Below are 20,707 nucleotides of genomic sequence, written 5' to 3'. Positions count from 1 at the left end.
GATCTGTGAGGGTATTTATGTTATTGACTATGGCTTTTCCCTTCAAGTTTTCTCTGTCTGGTACCGGATGAAGCAAAATCTTCCTACCACGTTGAGGGCACTGGGTATGATACCTACCTCCGAGATGCTCACAGGCAGGTAAGGCCGTGGATTTTTTGAGATGAAATCCAGTGAGAATGCATGCGCACACCTTGTCACATTGCCCACAGCCATTTCTCCAGAGGTTCCCCTTTCTCTGCCAGACTGAGCTCCACTGTCTAACTTTCCGCAGGAGACCTGCCCTTGCATTTCACTGTCTATCTCTGTCTGGAGATTTCTCTAAGGCTCCCTCTTCCTCTTCTCCCCTCCCCCTCTTGCTTCCTGGTCCTGTCCTTCTGTAGTTGACATTGTGTCTCCCCCAATCCTTCCCCTGCTAATCCAAACCTCCATCTCTACGTGACTCCGCCCACCACCGCCCTGGCTCCCATTGCCAGGGCTTCTCCTCCCCTCCTCTGCAGCAGCGTCTCCCGCCCCCAGTGGCCTTCAGATGCTGTCCCTGCGATCACACCCTCCTCCCTCCTCCCTCCCCTGCATGAGCTTACAACCTGCGATCTGTCCTTAGTTGTTAAATTAGATGCCCTTCCCTCAGTCGTCTTGACTCTGTAGCGATTACATTTTTATAAAATTCCAAATTTTGAAACGTTTCAAATCAGAACAATGTGTGTTGAATTTTCATTTACATGGTTGGGATTTAAGTGTGCTATTACATATAATTAACTTGTTTGTGTGTGCAGTTAATTCATGACGTTTTCGGCCCGACTTCAAGTCCACATCACCACATAAATAACCAGGGCGATGTACTTTCACATAACAATAAAGGCAGTAAAGTAATACCAATTCGGTACTACCAACCACACTTTTACACTGCTTTTATTCTTCCTGCAAAGTTTTACTATTTTTTAAAACTATTATGTTCTAGGTCAGAATTTCGGAAGTGTTAATAGGAAAATGCTTTACTAAATATTAGGATGTGGTTTTATAAAGAAGATTGTCTGTTGAAAGCAAAATAGTCAAAAACTCACAATCTATTGAAGAAGTTGGCTTTTTTATCATTTTAAGTATGTTTGTTTTTCTTATAAAGATGAAGTTAGCGCTTCATGGTGAGAATATGTTTTGTTGGAATTTCAAGTACTTTCCAAATTAGAGAGGTCAAAGTAATTTTGCTTTATTGAGGAGAATCTGAAAAGGGCCAGAATACGGAAGAAAGCTTTGCTGTAAATGGCTTTCATTCCAGATTCAAGTAAGTTACCTGGCACGGAGACTTACAGTTTTTTATTATATGAGATATTCTCATGCTTGTAAGAATTTCTACTGTTTATTCCAGTGATAAACTTGGTGTAGCGAAGGACTAGTTTTTTATTATTTCCAATCTCAGAGACCAACACTTTTATAAAATACAATAAAAATTATTTCCTAGATCCCTGGCCAGGTGGCTCAGTTGGCTGGAGAGTCATCCTGTGTACCAGAAAGGTTGTGGGTTCGATCCCTGGTCAGGGCACCTACCTAGGTTACAGGTTTGATCCCCACGTGGGGCACCTGTTGCGGGTGGCTTGTGGAGAGGGGTGCAGGAATTGGTGTCTCTCTCCCTTTCTTTCCTCCCCCTCCCCCTCTCTCTAAAAGTAAACATGTCCTTGGGTGAGGATTTTTTTTAAAAAATGAATTACTAGTAAAATGCAAAGGAAAACATACAAATTGCAAGCCCTGACTGTTTGATTAGGTTCAAGGGACATAAAATCGACTCAGTTAATCTGCAGTAAAAGGGTCTCGGTGCTGGCTCTCGGTTTCTGCGCTCCTCGCGATGGCAGCAGCTTGCGGAGCACACTTGGAGCCGCTCCACCGCATCCTATCAGGGCAGCGTGCCTGGTGCAGACACGCTGTCGGAAGCCCCGCGGGCTCGCCTTCCCAGGTGCTGTGCATCTGTCCATCTGTTACTGGTAACAGCGGAACAGAGTTGGAAAGTGCAGCTAGAACTTACCGTGCCTTTAAGTATTCTCTTAAGTAGGCAATGAACATAAGGGTTACGTTCCTCTGCACGGAAAGAGCACAAGCACAGTAGTTAAAGGGGTACTTTGGTAAACATAGAGTGTGCCTATTTTTTCATCGATGATTATCATTTTACTCTCTGCATCTAGTTAGGCTGTTATCTGAGTCATTTCTTCTCCCCCGTGGCACCTCCCACATAATGGACACTCAGCATTCAAAGGAATTTTTGTATTCCTGTTTGAGGAAGCCATTTCTCTCTCATCTCAATTTGGTTTTGGTTAGTTCTCTGATGATCTCAATGCTTTTCCCCCAGTTCCGGGACTACTGTGCCATCTGCTTAAGATGGGAGTGGCCTGGCTCCCCGAAAGCGTTGGAGAAGTGCAACTTAGAAGCCCCTTTCTTTGAAGGTCATTTTTTGAAAGTTTTATTTGACAGAATGGGAAGAATTCTTGATCAGGTAATGTGTTAAGATACTTATTTTCATATTATTTTGTTACCATTCATCACGGGTTCATCTCATGTCTTACTTTACATCTTCAAGAAAGTAGTTTTATTGTTTTCTTAGTTCTTCCACTAGATGACGTTGTCATAAAGTTTGCTTGTCAACAACAGGTGTTTCCAATGTGTTCGTGTTATGTTAAAAGCATTTATGTGGCCTGATGGTTGTTACAGAACTGTGTATTTTAGTTCTCACTATAGGCCGTTGTCTTCACATCGTGAATGTGTTTTGGAAGAGATCACAGCGCTTTTCTTTTATAACCAACGTAGAAAGCCTTTTAGTACAGTCAGTACAGTCAGTACAAGTAGAAATAGAGTCCGCCTGGTGAGGCTCAGTTCGGAACAGTGCGATGTGAGCGTGCTCCTCCGGGCAAAGACCTTGTGAAGGATACTCATCTTCACGAGGGAGGTGCATTGAGAAAGAAAACTTTACTTACTGCAGGGAGGGTGGATCACCGTCAGCTGGCGTGCTGCTGTGTGGGTCCCACTGGCTGTCGGGAGAGGAATTTGGGGTCACAGAGTGGCACCCTCGTCCCACCCCTCACTGAGAAATGAGCGAAGGGCTGGGAGAGCTTGGAGGGGCTTTGCACACTGAGGAGTATACTGATGTAAACGAATCTGGGATGGTACTTGTCTGCAAATAGAAATCGGGTTAACCAATATGGAATTCATTTAAAATTGTATATTAAAGTACTTGGTCTTTATTAGCATTTTAATTAAGGTTTATGTGAGCTTAGGGAATTATAAAAGAAATGTACTGACTTCTGGCCAAGATGGAGGTGTAGGTAGACACGCTGTGCCTCCTCGCACAACCAAAAGAAGGACAACAACAAATTTAAAAACAAAAGTAACTAGAACTGACGGAAAATTGATCTGCATGGAAATCTGACAACCAAGGAGTTAAAGGAGAAACACTCACCCAGACTGGTGGGAGGGGTGGAGGCGGGCGGCCAGGAGAGAGGACTCGGGAGAGAGGGCTCGCGGCAGAGGGGCAGTGGAGGACCTGGGTGGGCAAGGCTGCGGCTGGCAGGCAAAGTGGTGGCTGGTGACCCAGCCAGGCAGTGGATTGCGGAACCTGGCGTTTCCACATTTACATGCACATAAACTGGGAGGAACAACTGGCGAGTGAGATGAACCGCAGAATCCCGGGTCCCAGTGGGGAAGTAAAGCCTCAAACCTTTGACTGAAAACACCTGTGGGGGTTGAGGCCTCAGCGGGAGAAACTCCCAGCCTCATAGGAGAGTTCGCTGGAGAGACCCTCAGGGTCCTAGAACACATACAAGCCCAACCACCTGGGAACCAGCACCAGAAGGGCCTACTTTTCTGGTGGGTGGGGTAAGTGATTGAAATCCTCTGCAGAGAGCGGAGCAAGCACCACTGTTCCCTCTTGGACCCCTCCCCACGTACAGGGTCACAACCCAGTGACATGGGTTGCCCCACCCTGGTGAACACTTAGGATCCGCCCCTTATACATAACAGGCTCATTGAAACAAAACAGATCAAAGCTCCAGAAAAAATATAACTAAGTGATGAAGAGATAGCCAGCCTATCAGATGCATAGTTCAAAACACTGGTAATCAGGATGCTCACAGAACTGGTTGAATATGGTTGCAAATTAGATGAAAAAGTGAAGGCTATGCTAAGTGAAATAAAGGAAAATGTATGGGGAGCCAACAGTGAGGGGAAGGAAACCGGGACTCAAATCAATGGTGTGGCCCAGAAGGAAAAAGGAAACATTCAACCAGAACAGAATGAAGAAACAAGAATTCAAAAAAAAAAAAAAATGAGAAGAGGCTTAGGAACCTTCAGGATATCTTTAAACATTCCAACATCTGAATTATAGGGGTACCAGAAGGGGAAGAGGAAGAGCAAGAAATTGAAAACTTATTTGAACAAATAATGAAGGAGAACTCTTCCAATCTGGCAAAGAAAATAGACTTCCAGGAAGTCCAGGAAGCTCAGAGAGTCCCAGAGAAGTTGGACCCAAGAAGGAACACACCAAGGCACATCATAATTATATTACCCAAGAATAAAGATAAGGAGAGAATATTAAAAGTAGCAAGAGAAAAAGAGATAGTTACCTACAAAGGAGTGTCCATAAGGCTATCAGCTGATTTCTCAAAAGAGACCTTACAGGCAAGAAGGGGCTGGAAAGAAGTATTCCAAGTCATGAAAGGCAAGGACCTACACCCAAGATTGCTCTATCCAGCAAAGCTTTCATTTGAATGGAAGGGCAGATAAAGTGCTTCACAGATAAGGTCAAGTTAAAGGAGTTCATCACCAACAAGCCCTTATTATAGGAAATGTTAAAGGGACTTATCTAAGAAAAAGAAGATAAAAAATATGAACAGTGAAATGACGACAAACTCACAGTTTTTAACAACTGAACCTAAATCAAAAACAAACTAAGCAAACAACTAGAATAGGAACAGAAATCAGAGAAATGGAGATGACATGGAGGGTTATCAGTGGGGGAGTAGATGGGGAGAGAGGGGGAAAGGGTACAGAGAATAAGTAGCATAAATATTAGGTAGAAGATAGACAGGGGGAGGTTAAGAATAGTATAGGAAATGTAGACACCAAAGAACTTATATGTATGACCCATGGACATGAACTAAAGGGGGAGAAATGTGTGTGGGAGGGGTGTGCAGGGTGGAGGGGAATAAAGAGGGGGAAATGGGACAACCGTAATAGCATAATCAATAAAGTATAGTAAAAAGTGAATAAAATAAAGGGGGTTTCTGTTTTCTGGTGGGGGGGCAGGGGAAGAAATGTACTATGCAAGCAGGCCATCTTCAGTAACCAGAAAGCCAAATAAAGAAATTACCACTTAAGAAGTATTCCACTAGGTTAGACTTTAGTCAGTACTATTTGTGATAGTAATCCATAAGGAGAAGGAGCGAGTGCTTTTTTTCTTTTAATCTAACAGCATGTGCTACATTTGTAGTGTTTACTTGTTTGTTTTACACCTAACAGCCAAAGCATTTAGACCCAGTTTGTACTTTTTCTTAGTATGTACCCCCCACGGGTCGGGATGACCATGCTGGGATTACACATTTACTGTGGACAAAGGCCAGGGTCCAGAGCAGAACGTAGATGATCCCAGACGAGTGTAGGAGGCCAAGTTCTCATCTTGCCCTCACTGAGGAGAGTTTGACCTTGGGTAACGGACTTTGCCACTTGTCACATTTTCTTATTAGAGTGAAGTGCTGTTACTTGCCCTAACCTGCTACTTAGGTTTGCTTATAAGAATTAAATGGGAAAAAAACTAATTTAAAATACTTTAAAAAATACAAAATCTTGTAAAATGCAGGTATTGGAAATTTCAGAGACTATCAAGTTGTTGAGGTTTTTAAGATTTAACTTAAATCTTACTACTTTGAGTATCTGCGTATTTGGCCCTTATAGAAGAGGTGAGACTGTGTTTGTTGGTGACATCAATATGCTGCTAAGTCAGTGTTCATGGTCCTAAAATTCAGACTCTGTATTTAGTGTGAGCTCAGTCGAAAGGGGGGCCAAGTCCATTTGACGCATCAGAAAAATCTAGTTAGCTTTTATTTCAGATAAATAATCTATAAAGTACAAAATAAAAGGGTCCAAAATAATAGATTATTATTAAAAACATCAAAAAAGGCCAACTTGTTTTCAGGTTATTACCAATGTGAAATAGAGACCATTTAGAGTACGGTGGAACAGTTTCTCTCTAGCTGAAGTTTATTTTCATTTTTGCTTCAAAAAACTAATCTGGCCTGAACTGGTGTGGTTTAGTTGGTTGGAGCATTGTCCCCGAACTGAAGGGTTGCGGGCTCCATCCCCAGTCAGGACACAAAGTTGTTTCGGGTTCGGTCTCTAGTCCAGGTGTGTACCTGTGCCGGAGGCAACCAGTCGATGTTTCTCTTTCTCCCTTCCTCTCTCTAAAAGCAATGAAAAAATGTCCTCAGGTGACGATTTAAAAAAAATCTGTGTCAGTCTTAAATTTCTTAAGCAACAGAATACATAAGTTTCCTGTTCAAATAAAACTAAAAACCAAAGTCACACCATACAGAGAAAATAAAAGTTAAAGTGGCAGTATGCTTATTTAAAGCCAAATAATTTATTTCTTTAAGCACCTGCAAATGGCATAATTTAGACCTAAAAATCTCAACTATCTGAAATACAGTCACTTACAATTCTGTGCTTAAGTTTTATTTTAAGTGATTTTGTCCACGTTTTTACAGTAATGCATTCTTCTTAAAGATTTTTAAAAATGTTTCCTTTGTACCTAAAAGTGAATTCCCCGTTTGTTATGAATTGAGTCTTGAAAAAGGTTCTTCTGTTGCAAATGTTATCAGATAGGAGAACAGGCTCTCCGAACTCTCCCTTAACAGGACTGGCGTCTCCACATTGCTGGAGGGCTGGATTCTGAATGAGTTACAAATGGTTTTTCTTCTTTGAGAAAGTCTGTGTTCATTGACCTAGTGGTAAGTGAAAATGAGTAAAAGTGCCCTTGTGACACGGGACCTGAGCGTTTGTTCACAGAACAGGAGCTTGGTTATCTGCCAGCACATGCTGAAGCATTGTTGTCTTCTGAAGGCAAATATTCCCTTTTTTTTTAAAGATTTTATTTATTTATCTTTAGAGGGGAAGGGAAGGAGAGGAGGAGAGAAATATCAATGTATGGTTGCCTCTCGTGAGTCCCCTGCTGGGAACCGGCCTGCAACCCAGGCATGTGCCCTGACTGGGAATCGAACTGCGATCATGTGGTTTGCAGGCCCGTGCTCAATCCACTGCGCCACTACAGCCAGGGTGAAAATATTCCCTTTTTAATTGGTAGTCAGTGTGATCGGTGGCCTCAAAGCTGCTCAGTGAAGGAGAGTAAAACATTCAAATTCCATGGCTACTAGGAGACGGGCCTGGAATCGCTCCTCCCGTCTTGATGCTGCAGTGCCCGTTCGACCCGTCCAGACACCCAGGTCCTTCTCAGACTTGTCCCCGAGTCAGTGCCGTTCCACCCCGCAGGGTCCTTCACCGAAAGGGATGGGTGAGCAGTTTCTGTCTGAAGCCCCAGGCACAGTCATGACCCTTTTTGTACAGCATGTCCTGGTGCTTTGCTTTTCACATTCTCTGTAAAGTGCCTCCCAAGCTACTTTCTATGAAGGGTAAATATCAAAAGACTAGAATCCTAGTAAAATTGAGACATTACATCAAAAAATAAAGTGTGAGGAACTCTACGTGGACGCACAATTGTTTGGGGAGAGTTGACCCTTGTGGGGAATGAAGCCCCCGTGTACAAACACCCTTTTGAATCTTCTCAGTCCCTTTGAGCACATCAGTCGTTTCCACCCCCAAGAACGTGCATCCTGTTGACAAGTTTCTGTGATTCCACTTCATCGGTAATCGGTGGTGATTGAATAAGGAATGTTATTTCTAAAACTAGAAAGATTTTAAAACACTACTGCTTTAAAAGATTTCAGTGCCTTCCCTTCCGTCTTTGGTCTTACACTTAATGTGTCGTGTCCTCTGTAATTAGTATCACCTACGACACTCTGGTGGGTTGTGATGACATCGTGAACCATTTCATTAATTAAAACAACCTGCATAAAACAGAGACTCTCTGGCTGTGTTCCGTATTTGTTTTTTTCTAAACGTTCATATGCATGCTTTTAAAAAAATACTTTGAGGACTATGGTATATGCACTTTGACTAAGAGGGTGAGAACCACTATAATTTACTCACAGGTACTTTCATTGTAGAAGGGCATGAGGGGGGAGGAATAAAACGGTAGATTTTTCTTTCCTGAAAAGACAAGTTCAAATGGTACAGTAAGCACTCAGGTGCGAACGCGGCAGGTAGTGTCAGTGATGTCTTTGTTTGTGACCTCTCCGTAGCCGTACGACGTGAACTTGCAAGTGACATCAGTGTTGTCTAGACTTTCCCTCTTCCCCCACCCGCACGTGCACGAGTACCTTCTGGACCCGTATGTGAACCTCGCTTCTGGCTGTAGGTCTCTCTTCTCTGTGATCGTCAGGGTGAGTGACTGGTTTTGTGATATTCTTTAGAGTTGGTAAACCTGTCCAGGTAACATCTTAATATCATTGCATGTAATCAGTGTCATGTACAGGAAAATATTATGTATCTACCACTTAGAAGTAATCATTTGACTATAGAATGTGGAGAAAAAAATTCACTCTTTTAAATGATACATATAACTTGTATTCTAAGGAATAGATACGAGTTCTTTGTCAAAGACATTTATGTAAATAGTGAAAGATGACATTCTTCATTGAATGAAAGGAAATGGCATTTGTTTATTTGTTTCATCCTGAAAATCACTACTAGTCGACTTTTGGAACTGGGTTCCTTTTGTCTCTGGGATGCAGGTTGTCGGAGACCTTATGGTCAGAATCCAGCGCATTCAAGACTTTACTCCCAAGCTTCTGTTAGTCAGAAAGCGATTACTTGGTTTGGAGCCTGAGGGTCCCATGTAAGTCAGCGTTTTGCATGTTATTGTTCATCTGAAAATTCCGCCGGCACGTGACAGTCTGCTGGCACCTTGAACTGACGTGCTGCCCGCTTGTCCCCGCCCAGGATCGACCACATCACCTTGCTGGAGGGGGTGATCGTGCTGGAGGAGTTCTGCAAGGAGCTGGCCGCCATCGCGTTTGTGAAGTTCCACGCCGCCTCCACGCCCTGAACGGCGCCTCCCAGGTGACCGAGGGAGCCGAACTGTGTGCATTTCCCCAAAAGACTCCTTTCCACCCACGGCAGAGAGGACAAGAGGCCTTTTTAAATGAAGTATTGCTGTAAACTGGACAGAACCATTACGAGCCCACTGAGTGGACAATTTCAGTAAAGTGCTGTACAATATTGCTTTTGTTGGCTTTATCATAAAGGCTCTATGTGTAAACTTGCACGTCCTTGAATCCAGGACACAATCAAAGGAACTTCAGGAAATAAGCATTTCTGATACCTGTGTGAAAAGCTGCAGAATTTCTGATGTCATGACTTTGATATTTCTGTTATTTTAATATCCTTTTAGGTAGCAAGGCATTTTGACGTTCTCTGGGACTCAGACGCTTACATTCTTTTGGATTAATAAGTAGCAAAAAGAACCGAATTTTTATAACCTTTTAAGATCAGCATTCTTACCAAACAAAATATGAAAGACTGTAAATGAAAAAATATATATAATTCAGGGACCATCAAATGAGTTAATAATAGGGAGATGAATGTGTAGGGAACCATTGACTTCAACTTTTCTAAGAGTAACAATTTAATACGATGATAAAATTCTTAATGTATGTATATTTGTAAAGAAATGTTCTTTTACTCTTGTGCACGTAGCCATGGAGTGATTAATTTTCCTGTACAGGTCCCAGTTTATTTAAACCGTGGCATTTTTTGCAGTAACGTTGAATCTGGGCTCACCATTGGTAATGTTTACTAAAATAGTACCATTTTATGCTAATTAACGTGTATGGGTTGAGAACCTTTTCTTTCCTATCCTCTTTGAAAGTCGTTTCATAAACTTGCTCTACGATTCGACTTCTTTCACTGCATCGAGCGGTAGCGTCTGTGTGGGGACTGACCGATGATAACTTAGACAGCAGTCGACATGCCGATGGCCTCCCTAGTGTTTACATTTTTGAAAAAAGTTTTGTTCGGTCTTTTGTTTTAAATTATTTTAAAAACAGGTTTAAAACAAGCAGACAAATCAGTGTGTCCTGTTTACGTGTGAGAGAATTTGGGTAGATTGGGCGGGGGGTGGATGGGCGGGTAGCAGGGGCGCGCACAGCGTGCTCGGACTGATTTACGCAGTGGCGTCTGCTAATCCACTCTCCGTGCCTCCTGCGCGTGATGCTTGCCACTCACATATATTGTTTTCAAGCTTGCGTCTCCTTTGTGTAGTCGAAATGCTAAGCAGCAGCACTTTTCCTCTTGTCTGTTTACCGCTACGTGTGGGAGCAGGCGGTCAAACCTCCGGTTGCAGACCCTGCCGAGGGGTCGGCTGATGCAGCGTGTTTGCGTGGCTGCAGTGTGCAGGCGTGTGCGCAGACGCACGTTGTATACCTACTGCTCATTGTGTCGGACTCGTTTTTCCGATTTATTTTATAGTTAGTTTTTGCTATTTATTAAGAACAAGATATCAAACGATTGTGAATATTCTTGGCTCTAGAACACTTACCATGGTTAACAAGGAAACGACTCCATTTCTAATGTAGTGCAAATCTTTGTTAGCTCCTTCTAAGAAATTCATTAAACAAAAAAGATGGAAAAGCTAAAGTGGGAGATAGTTACTTTGTGCATGCTTTTCTTTAAATGATTTTTAGTGAAGGGAAAGAGTTAAGTTTGCTGTATTTACTCACCAGCCCATGCAAGGAACACCGTAACAGCTTCAGTTTGGGGTCTAGTTATAGTCCACTCTGATGCAGGCGTATTTGAAATATGGCATTAAGAGATATTAGATATTTCTTAATGTTTTCATAGTGCTCAATAGGTGTAACAGCATTGATGTGACCTCCCAAACCAAATACTACTTTATCTTTGATTTCGCAGAGGGACCCTGTAGCTAATCTATGAAACCAAGCTCAGAAAAGCTTTAAGTCATTGTGTGTGTGTGTGTGTGTGTGTGTGTGTATGCTGCTTCTTAAAACACATCTTTCTAAGTTATTGGAATAACTTTGATTTGTAATCAACTAAAGCTTAAGGTTTATTTTGTTTCTCTTCTCAGTTTCTCTCTCCGCCCCCTCCCCTCCCCATCCCTTCCTCTCCTTCTCTCCTTCCCTCTCTTCCTCTTTTTTCCGTTTATTCATGTATAGTTCAGACCTAGAACCAGCACAAGTTCTCCCAGTGAGTTGGATTTGTTAGTGAGACATTGTACTACATTGTTAGTCTTTTTCTTACTGTCTCTCAGAAGCTCGATATTTCTATGGCTTGTTGTTTGCAAAACAGTGACCAAAGAGCACTGTGTTGGGTAGAAAGTACCATCTTGGCAATTGGTTGCCACAAGCAAATTCCAGACGCAATTGTAGCCTTGCTTCACACTGGTATACATGGTATTCACATTCTTTTTCATCTTTCTCTCGAACAGTGCAGTCTTTGGGGTTATTTTTAGTAATGAGCCACATTCTTTACTTGATAGAACTCAGATGTGTCCTCAGCCCGTTATCATTGTACTCACATTGTAACTGGGGGGTGTTCTCATGTTGGTGCAATATGGGGGCCATGAGAGGCTTCGCAACTTTTTAGTTTAATTGTACATCATTGTGTGTGCACATGTGTATATATGTGTGTGTGTATATGTGTGTGTGTATGTAAAAGGACCAAAATCCTTAGCTTGCTTACACTGTTGCTAGTGTAAAGAGTGTTACAGTTAATTTTACAGGGCACAAATTACGGAATCACCTTTGTTATCCATGGTAACGTACTTCCATAAATTATTGCATTAATATACAATAACCATTTAATTATGAAGTTCTTAGGTATTGACCAAAGTTACGGTGAAGTGCTAAAGCCACAAAATATATGGTAATCCTACTTTGGGTTGCACAATTCATCAGAATACGCATGTCACTGTGGCACTCGGTGTGCTCATGCACGATAGATAATCATGTTTCTGGGCCCTGTAAAATAGTGTTACTGAAATAATACTCTCTCTGCCTATGGCCTTGTTTACATTAAACAAATGACATGGGGTGAATTTTTCTGTCGACCATCGCGTGGGTTACTGACAGTGTTACCGAGCCCTGGGGTCCTCGAGCCGCCTGTGAGGAAGCTGCAGACGGCAACTCTGTCCCTGTGGGCCCTTCAAAGGAAGTCGCGATCGAGTCCAACTTTTTCTGCTAACCATGCATGCAGGACCTAAGAGGGATAATCCAAAAATAAATCATGTGATGTAAACAACATGTCTCGTGTTCTTGTAGAATTCTCGTTGGAAACATTTCATTCACTGAGAAGTCCAACACAGGAACTCCCAACCCACAAAAAAGTGTGGCACAGCAACGCCACAGCATTGACTGCCCAGAAGGGACAAGAAAGAGTCTGTCAAGTATTTGGGGAGGGGGTGTGCAGTTTGAAACCCCCCAGGTGGGCCGCATGTGTATTGGAATATTATCGACCTCACTCCTTAATAATCACTCCCCTTAAGGAAGGAATGTTTGTATAAATCTTAGAAAAACAATTCAGTGTAAGCATTATTTCTTTTATATTTACAACACGTATAAAAACCGTTTAACCGGCATTTAAAACCCGACTCTAGGCTTAACTCCGCTCACTCGAGTGTTTGCCAAACCCTATTGACTGGAAACTAAGAAACACGTACCACATGGCACAACCAGAAAGAGAAATCTGCCTCCTACCCCACCCCACCCCCTGCCCCCCGACTCTCCTTAACCAGCATCAATGAAAACCATTTGAGATGAGACAAAGAGGCCCACAGGGCGAGAGGGTGCAGGGAGGTGAGGTTTAGGTGATGCAGAGTTGAAATTGCCCTCCTTGCCTTGAGGTGCATCAAAAGGAAAGTACATTTTAGGAACGCATAATCAGATCCCCAGTCCAAACATCTGGCTCCAACTGCTGGTAATTACAAATTTTGCAATATGTTACCTGCAAAAACTAATTATCTCAAGGGAACCTAAAGAATTAACATAAAACTGTTAAGGTTGAAATTTTGGTAAGAATAACTCTTGAGTAAAAGCCATATGGCTTCCTAAAAAAATAATCCAGCAAACATACGTACTTCATGAGTTTGAAGGATCCCTGAAAGAAATGGAATAGGTTTTAGTTGGTCTTAAGCCGATTAGGAAAGTCGTTGCCTCGGCCCAGCTCAGGAGGCGGTGACCCCTTCATATGGCCCACTGTGCGTGTCGGAGATTCATCGAGGTCGGTTCCAGGGACACTCACTACTTGTGGTTTGACTTGGGTGTGTGCTGGAGATTTGTGTTATAATAGCATCTCTAAAAAGGTTCAAAAATAGGACACACATGTGTGTGTCCAAACACAAGATGAAACGATAATTTGGCTTATTCAACAAATATTTGTGGGAACCAGGGTTTTTAAGTGCTGGAAAACAGTGAGAAGCAATTTCTGCTCTCAAGAACTCAAGAGTCAGGGAGGGCCCGGTGTGCACACACCAACACATCACCCTGCGTGTCGGTGAGCACTGGGTGAGGAACTGTGCCCGCAAGCAAGGACACAGGGAGGACCAGAGAAGCTGCAACTCAAGTCTTGACTGAATTCTGTTCTTCCTTTCAAGTATGGAAATGCTGGGTATCCTGAGAAGTCATGGCCACAAAGTCAACTTGGCAAAAAAGTGGGAGACTTCCGTATCCTATTATAGTTACCATGATGGACTGTTTCCTCTTCATTCTGAGATTGGCATAAAGCTCCTGGCCAAACAGTTGTGCTTTGGGGCCCATGTTGTCTCAGTTGATGGATAATAATTAACCGTACTGATGTAAACGATCTCTTTCTAGAATTATTACATAAAGACGGCAAAAGGGCAGTTGCAATATTAAAAGCAAAAGATTTAAGTGGGCTTAAAAAATAACCTGAACATTAGGGGTAACATTTGGTTTAGAAAATGTGTTTATAGAACCGTGTTCCTGCTTCAACTCAACACTCCCGTGACCACCTTTATTCTCGCCTGGGTCGAGGCACAAGGTGGCTGCCTATCCAGTTAAGAGCGAATCAGCTGGGGTTGACGGCAAGGAGAGCCTTGGACTCAGCCACATGCTGGGTGTATGTGGGAGAGATGGACTGCGTACGCCCCCACTGGCTTCTCATCCCGGAACTCCCACCCACTCCCAAAATTCAAGCCTGGGGACAGGCTGGGGGGTCACACCTGCCAGGGAGCAAGATGAAGAGACCTGACTTCTCTTTCCCTTCCTTCACCCTCAGTCTTTTTGAGGTCGCCTCAATGAATTACCCGAGCTCCCAAGGGTAAGTCTGAGGACTAACAGAAATTCAGCACGCTCCATAGTTTTACACAATGACCCTACTCTTCCCTCTCATTAGACAAGTCGAGGGAACCAGCAGAGCTTTGCTTTCTTTTTAAAGGCAGGGTATTAAGGTCCTACTTCCCTGAACTGAGTGACCAAAGCCTGACATGTAAATAGGACCCAGAAAGATTGTCAGAAATGCAAGTACTATTATGGGTTACTTTGCTCTCATCGAGGAGGGAGGGTGAGGAGAGAAGGAAGACATCCTTCAAGTTTTATTGCCGTTAGTTGCATAACAGTGCCCATGTTAATGTGCACTCAGTCACACGGTGATCGTTCTATTCATTCTTAACAGAATGTGTAATTCCAATGACAGGCTAGAGGCCTCAGGGATAACACTCCGTTCAGAGGATCCAAACAAGCCAGGAGCACGTCCTGGGCCTAACAGACCCTTCGTTTTCAAACTGCACGTTTGGCTCCAGGACTGTAACCAGAACTGCAAGGTTGAAGAGCTATATGTGGTTCAGAAAAAGAAAAAAGAAAAAAAAAGTGACAGGCCCAGCCTCTGAAACTCTGGAACACACAGACAAAGCTCCTCCAAGTCTGTGACAGCCTCTGGTCTGTAATTTATGAGGACAGAATCATAAAATCAATTTCACTGTGACGCAGGAAGATGAGACAGCACACAAATCCCCTGCAGCCCGGATAAAGATATATTTCAAAGCCCCGAAGATGAGATTCATTTATGTAATAACAGGAGAAATGTATTCCTCGTCCTTCTCACAAGTAGAATAGCATGTAGGATCTTAATTGATTAGGCTTCCCAAGAGAACCACGGGGAAGATTTTGAGAGGAAAACAAATTAGCCAGTCCTTAAGCTTCCTTCCTCCGCATTTAAAACACGTCTTCCTTAAATCACTTTATCCCGTTGCTCTTATCAACCACATAGCAAGTCACGGAGGTTTTTATGGTTCTGTAATCTTCATGGCTGCCTCTGTGACTTGAGTGTCCTGTGATCTTTCATCCTGTTTTAGAAATGATTGGAAAATAGACCATCTTCTCCTTCAGTCACGTTGGTGTTGGGCTCTGACAGACATGGAAGTTGAGAATAAAATGTCTACATTTAGGATATATATTTTACCCCACATCCTTGTATCTTGGCCTCCTTGATATAAACAAGTCCCATTTTATTTTTTAAAGACCCACTTTTTTAAACAAATGATTGAATGGGATGTAGCGTCACATAAACCTTTCCCTGAAAATATTGTTGGCATGAACACGTGACTCACTGGAATTCGGGTACAAAACCATATCCTGAGAATAATGAAGGTTGTAAATGCAAATGCGCATAGCAATTTTTGGTGTTTTTCTTTGGAATTTAACATTGCAGTAAAAATAATTTTGCACAGTTCTTAACAGTTGGAGTCTTTTCAAGCATGGCATATAATGTCATTGATATTAAGTTCTGAGTATTTCAAAGAAAAAGCTGATATATTATCTCTTGCCAAGCAGCAAAGCTCATTTATTATCATTTTTATTTCAGTAGAAAGAAAAAGACCAGAGAAGTGTCATTAATTTGATAGGGATAATTCCGGGGAGAGCGTGTTGGTAGAGACACCATTTCGAGGCCCCGAAGAACAGTTCTTTGTCCTCATTACACACCTGCCACGGCTGTAGTTGCTGATACCAGACTATTGTATTTGGGCCCTTCCTCCAGGAGCTGTGTGATCAATCACTCACCTAATGCCATTAACTCTTAGACCAGAAATTCTCTCTATCAGCCCTTTCGGGTTAAGAAAAATGCTGGTTAGATGTAAATGCTGAGCTTTCCTACTGGAGCTCGGGCTATTTTTAGCAAGTCCTCACAAGTTCTTCAGACCTTGTCTTGTATTTTTTTTTTTTTATGTGCAGACTCTTCAGAAATCCCCGTCACCATGGCAGCTGATCCCTGCCTCTCCCGGGATTTTTTAAAAGTTATTTTATAGGAGGGTTAAGCTGCCCTCGGCACCTCTGTTCATCATAGCCAAAAGGCTACCACTTATTCAGAAGACAAGGCTCTGCTCCCCTGACATGACGTTACACAAAATGACCCTCTTGGAGTGAAGAGAGAGGGAAAAAAGCCTTTCTGGCAAGGTAGATACGTGGAGCATTATGGTCAGGTGGGGTGTTCCTAAATGCCGAGGTCTGACTTCATCCGTGATGCTGTATTTACAAAATTTAGCAAATGTAGTAACTATTTAGTAAACTCAACCAGTATTTACTAAAACCCAGTCAGGCCATGGCAAGGAGAGATTTCAAGCAAGTGCCTGTCTTGGAGAGGCTGGCTTTGGAAGGTTCTGAGCAGGTTACTAAGCTATTGTCCCTCAATTCCAGATCTAGATTCTGGAACTCTTCTAGGTGCTGCTTCACCATACTGAGCCAGGATTCCACAAACTAGGTTTCCCCTTTTCTAACTGGTAGCCCCCGAGTCCCATCCAGGAGGGTCTCTAGGGGGAGGGGAAGCAGGAAGAAGGGAGGAGGAACTTCCTTCTTGAGTGTGCTTGCTGTTCCTGACACACCAACTCGGCAATGGGTTCTCCCCACGTGGTCTCGGCCTCTGTAGCCCTGAAGCCTTCCCAGGACCAGCCTTTTGGGGACTCTCAGAAGGAGCAGCAGCAGGCAGGGCCCCTTCTCAGAGGCCTGAGCCCCAGGCTTCTGGGTGTAACCCCAGTGGCAGCTGCTTCTTGGGTTACCATCTCTGGATGACCTCGGTAAACGGCCTTCTCCCTCATTCAGTCAGCCTCCAGTGTTGGCGTAAGTAACTCGTGCTAAGTCCCCTCCACCGAAATCTCCATGACACATTTCCTGTTTTCCTGGTGGGATCTCTGTCAGTGGCCTCCTCTTCTGCTATGAACCGCAGCTTGGGAGAGAAAGCCACTACAGAACTTTGCAAGGATGCTGGTGCCCTCGTCATTATTTTTTAATACCTTAGTGGAGAGATGGTCACCTGGCCCCCATGGTGTGGTTGGATATTCGTGCTCCATAAAACCCACATTCCTGTCTGCCCACGTCATTGGCTTAGCTTTATGCATTGCACCAGGAGGTTCGGCCAACTCAACCCACTGGCGGTAGGCCACCATGGAGCACGCCTTTCATTAAACCAACCGAGAACACTGCCACAGCCACTTCCAGCCGCAGGTTAAATCCAGCCTCAGATAAGTGTGCCTGGATACACTTGCCCTGATTCAGTATTAGACTGTATCTTCCTTTGACTCCATTCCCACAAGAAAATTACTCCCCACCTCCTTCCACGCTTCGCTTCGTTGGAAGCAAATCACTGTGTGCAGCCCTCACTTAACAACTGGAGAGTTACACTCTATCATCTTGAGGTCAGACTGTCTCCATAAATTAGTCTGACAACAGGAAGAAAGGAGAGGAAGAAGGAAAGAGGAAGGAATGAAAGAAGGAAGGAAGAATCGGCCAGGAAGATGTGTGTCTCCCTTCTCATTTATTTATTTATCGAAGCCTTTGGATGAATATTGACTCACGGATACTTATTTTATGCTCTGGATTGTGACCCAGTACTTCACAGGTTTTGCCGCTTGCAGGTTCTAGCTGCGGCCTTGGGGAGCTCTCTCAGCCGGCTTCTGGGCCCCCTTGCTCTTCCCGCATCGATGGAGGACTCTGTTCATTTGTGTGCGTGCGTTCCGTCCTTTCTGGCGCTGCCTCTGCTCCAGGCTCATCTCCTGTCCTTCCTGCTGCAGCCCCAGACTCAGCGCTTTCTTCCAGGAGCACCAGGGCCCTGACTTCTGCAGCCGGTCGTTAACCTGGCCTGCAGCCTTGGGTCCAGGGAGCCTAAGGGGACTGCTGGGCTACACGTGCACTGGGTTTCAAGCCCCTCCACCCTGAGCTTCCTAAGGCGGGCTAGGACGTGGGTACCCTGCAGGAATGCTCAGAAGGAGCGGCCGAGTAGGAGCAGCAGCGGAACTTACAGAGTGCCCAGAGTGCCCACGTTCACGGGGGGAAATCTCCACGGTCAGCAGTACTATTAGCTCACACACGGCCGCACAACAGATTTTCACTGTAGACATTTTATGTTATTTCCAAAGGAATCATAGGCTGACAGGATGGAAAGGAGTTTTGAAAACACTGCTTTACAGCTGTGCCCCATGACCTATGGTGGGTGAACTGGGAATTATAACTCCCTACCTATCCTGTAATTAACTTGTAACCAGAACAATTCCATTGCAGTGTCTTTTGTGTTAAAAATATTAACTTGATGATGATGAGCATTTGCAATCAACCACAGTTTTTTATGACCTGATTTTGGCCTTTCTTCGTTTTAAAATCACTGGGAGACTCAAGAACGTGGAGGGGACCTAGGCCTCTCTAGGCCGCTGAGGTCCTCGTGTACAGATCTTCCCTTGCCTCTGCCAGCACTGGTTTGTGTAAATCTGTACAGGTGAGAATGCAATTATCGTAAAATAGGGAAACCCACACCCGTCCCATACACTTCTGTTTGCTCTGCAAAGGGCAGCCTTTATGTGTCTTAAGCTGTATCTTGAAAGCTTTTCTGTCTTGGGCGGGCGCTTGCATTAAACTGGAGATGCTGGTAAGTGCTGTTGCCCCAGGGAATTGCGGGCAGCTCTCGGGGCAGGATGATCTCAGCTCCTTGGGAGGGGCTGGCTGAGGAGTGGGTAGCTTGGGGGCGGGGGAAGGCTGGTGTGGGTGTTGACTGCAGGCCTGATTTTTCCTTTACTGAAATAGACTGTTCTCCTTGACACCCTGGGAGGGGTAGGTGACTTGCTGAGGGAAGACAAAGCCCTCCTCCAACAGGGAAGAGAAGCAACAGGAAGGATGGACATAGGGGAAGAGAGGCATATAAGAAAATCCAGGAGAAAGAATGGAGCTCAGGGAGAAGGACTTCGGGAGGACGCAGGGGAGCCACCCGTCCCCATCCGCCCCGCGGAGCAGGCCTCCCTCCTGCCCTCCTCCCGCCCTCCTCCTGGGAGGTCTCTCCAGCCCTCCGCCTGGTTCCCAGGTAGAAAAAGTGCCTCGGTTTCCTCCCTCTGCTTCCCTCCTCCCGACGACGTCCCAACCTGTTACCCAGTGTTTTCTTCACCGTCAGCTTAGTTTTGGCACCCTCCCTGGCGCTGGGACCAGGCCTACCCTCAAGGGCAACAGAAGGTCCCCGAGGAGCTGTGTGGACTCAGCTTGCAGACCCATTTACTTAGTCTGGTCCTGCTCTGACCTTAGACACTGGTGCCAGTAATTAAGGATTTGACTTCTGGTGATTAGCTCCCTGTACTACCCCTGACCTGGTATTGCAGAACAGGCTCCCTCGCTGGCCCAGCTACGAAGCGTCAGGCACCTACCACCACCTCCGTGGGCCTTGGTTTTCTCGTCCGTGAGATGGGAGTGGTTCCACCCACCTTAGGGGGTTGCCGTGAGAACTGAATGGGGGAATAACGCTGTAGCATCATACCTGGAACCTCATAGGCACCAGCTGAATCATGGGCCCCTTTAGCTGCTTGTTAAAATCCCCAGAGGTTCACGGGCTGATTGAGTCACTGCTGGTGGGAACCGGCCTTGGCAGCTTTCTGGACGTGCTTCTCAGGTGGCTCTGATGCACAAGAAAGTTTGTAGGTCCCAGGGATCGCTGTCCCTGCATGCTCCGGCTCCAGGACCCAGCTCTCAGTTGTCCCTGTCCAGCCTGGTGACACTTCCTCCCTCCACTGCCTCCCGCCACAGCCTACCCCAGGTACCTCGGCCTTCTGCCCCCTCACAAGGGGAAAAGCTAACTGCTTTAAATCTTCTTAAGACTTTGCTACCTATGTGTACTCTCCCTCCTTCCCGTGCCCTGTGACTATTGACGTAATGCCTTCCTGTAAAGCTGCAGGAGTAATTCTAGTGCAGGTCAGCATTCCAGTGGCAATAAGCAACTCTGCAGCTTTTATCTACCACGGTTATCCTGACAGCTAAGAGCCAGTCTGCAAACTTTGTCCCAGTTTACGGTTCCGAGTCTGTTGCTGACACGTCAGAAAAGGGCAGACTCAAAGGAGCTTTCAAAGGGCAGGCCCACGCCCAGTCAGCCACTGGCTGAAAGGGATACAGACTCTGTGGAAGGCTCTGCCATCCCGGCGTCAGAGCTTTGGGCCTGTGTGTAGAGAAGCAAGCAATCAATGGGAAGGGTGAACCATGGCTTGGCTAAGCAATTACCCAGTGTTGCCACTGGGGGGCGATGTCTCCAAACAGTCTCTTCCCCATTGGTCGACGAGTTCAGCCGAGAG

General features: G+C 44.7%; 1 protein-coding gene across 2 annotated transcripts in view; it reads left to right on the top strand.

Moving 5' to 3' along the window:
* FHIP2A (FHF complex subunit HOOK interacting protein 2A) overlaps window positions 1-12,402 on the top strand; it is a 32,269-nt gene extending 19,867 nt beyond the window's left edge. For both annotated transcript variants that reach the window (XM_037063833.1, XM_037063835.1), the window contains 5 exons: window positions 48-138; window positions 2,336-2,479; window positions 8,388-8,528; window positions 8,880-8,983; window positions 9,088-12,402. In XM_037063833.1, the coding sequence (XP_036919728.1) occupies window positions 48-138; window positions 2,336-2,479; window positions 8,388-8,528; window positions 8,880-8,983; window positions 9,088-9,193 (586 nt within the window). In that variant the 3' untranslated portion in view covers window positions 9,194-12,402. The remainder of the gene's footprint in view (window positions 1-47; window positions 139-2,335; window positions 2,480-8,387; window positions 8,529-8,879; window positions 8,984-9,087) is intronic.
* Window positions 12,403-20,707: the final 8,305 nt, after the last annotated feature.

The sequence above is a fragment of the Sturnira hondurensis genome, unplaced genomic scaffold (assembly GCF_014824575.4).
Source record: "Sturnira hondurensis isolate 20B ecotype Veracruz unplaced genomic scaffold, ASM1482457v3 Scaffold0014854, whole genome shotgun sequence".
NCBI classification, from domain to species: domain Eukaryota; kingdom Metazoa; phylum Chordata; class Mammalia; order Chiroptera; family Phyllostomidae; genus Sturnira; species Sturnira hondurensis.
This window is presented reverse-complemented; position numbering and strand designations above follow the sequence as displayed.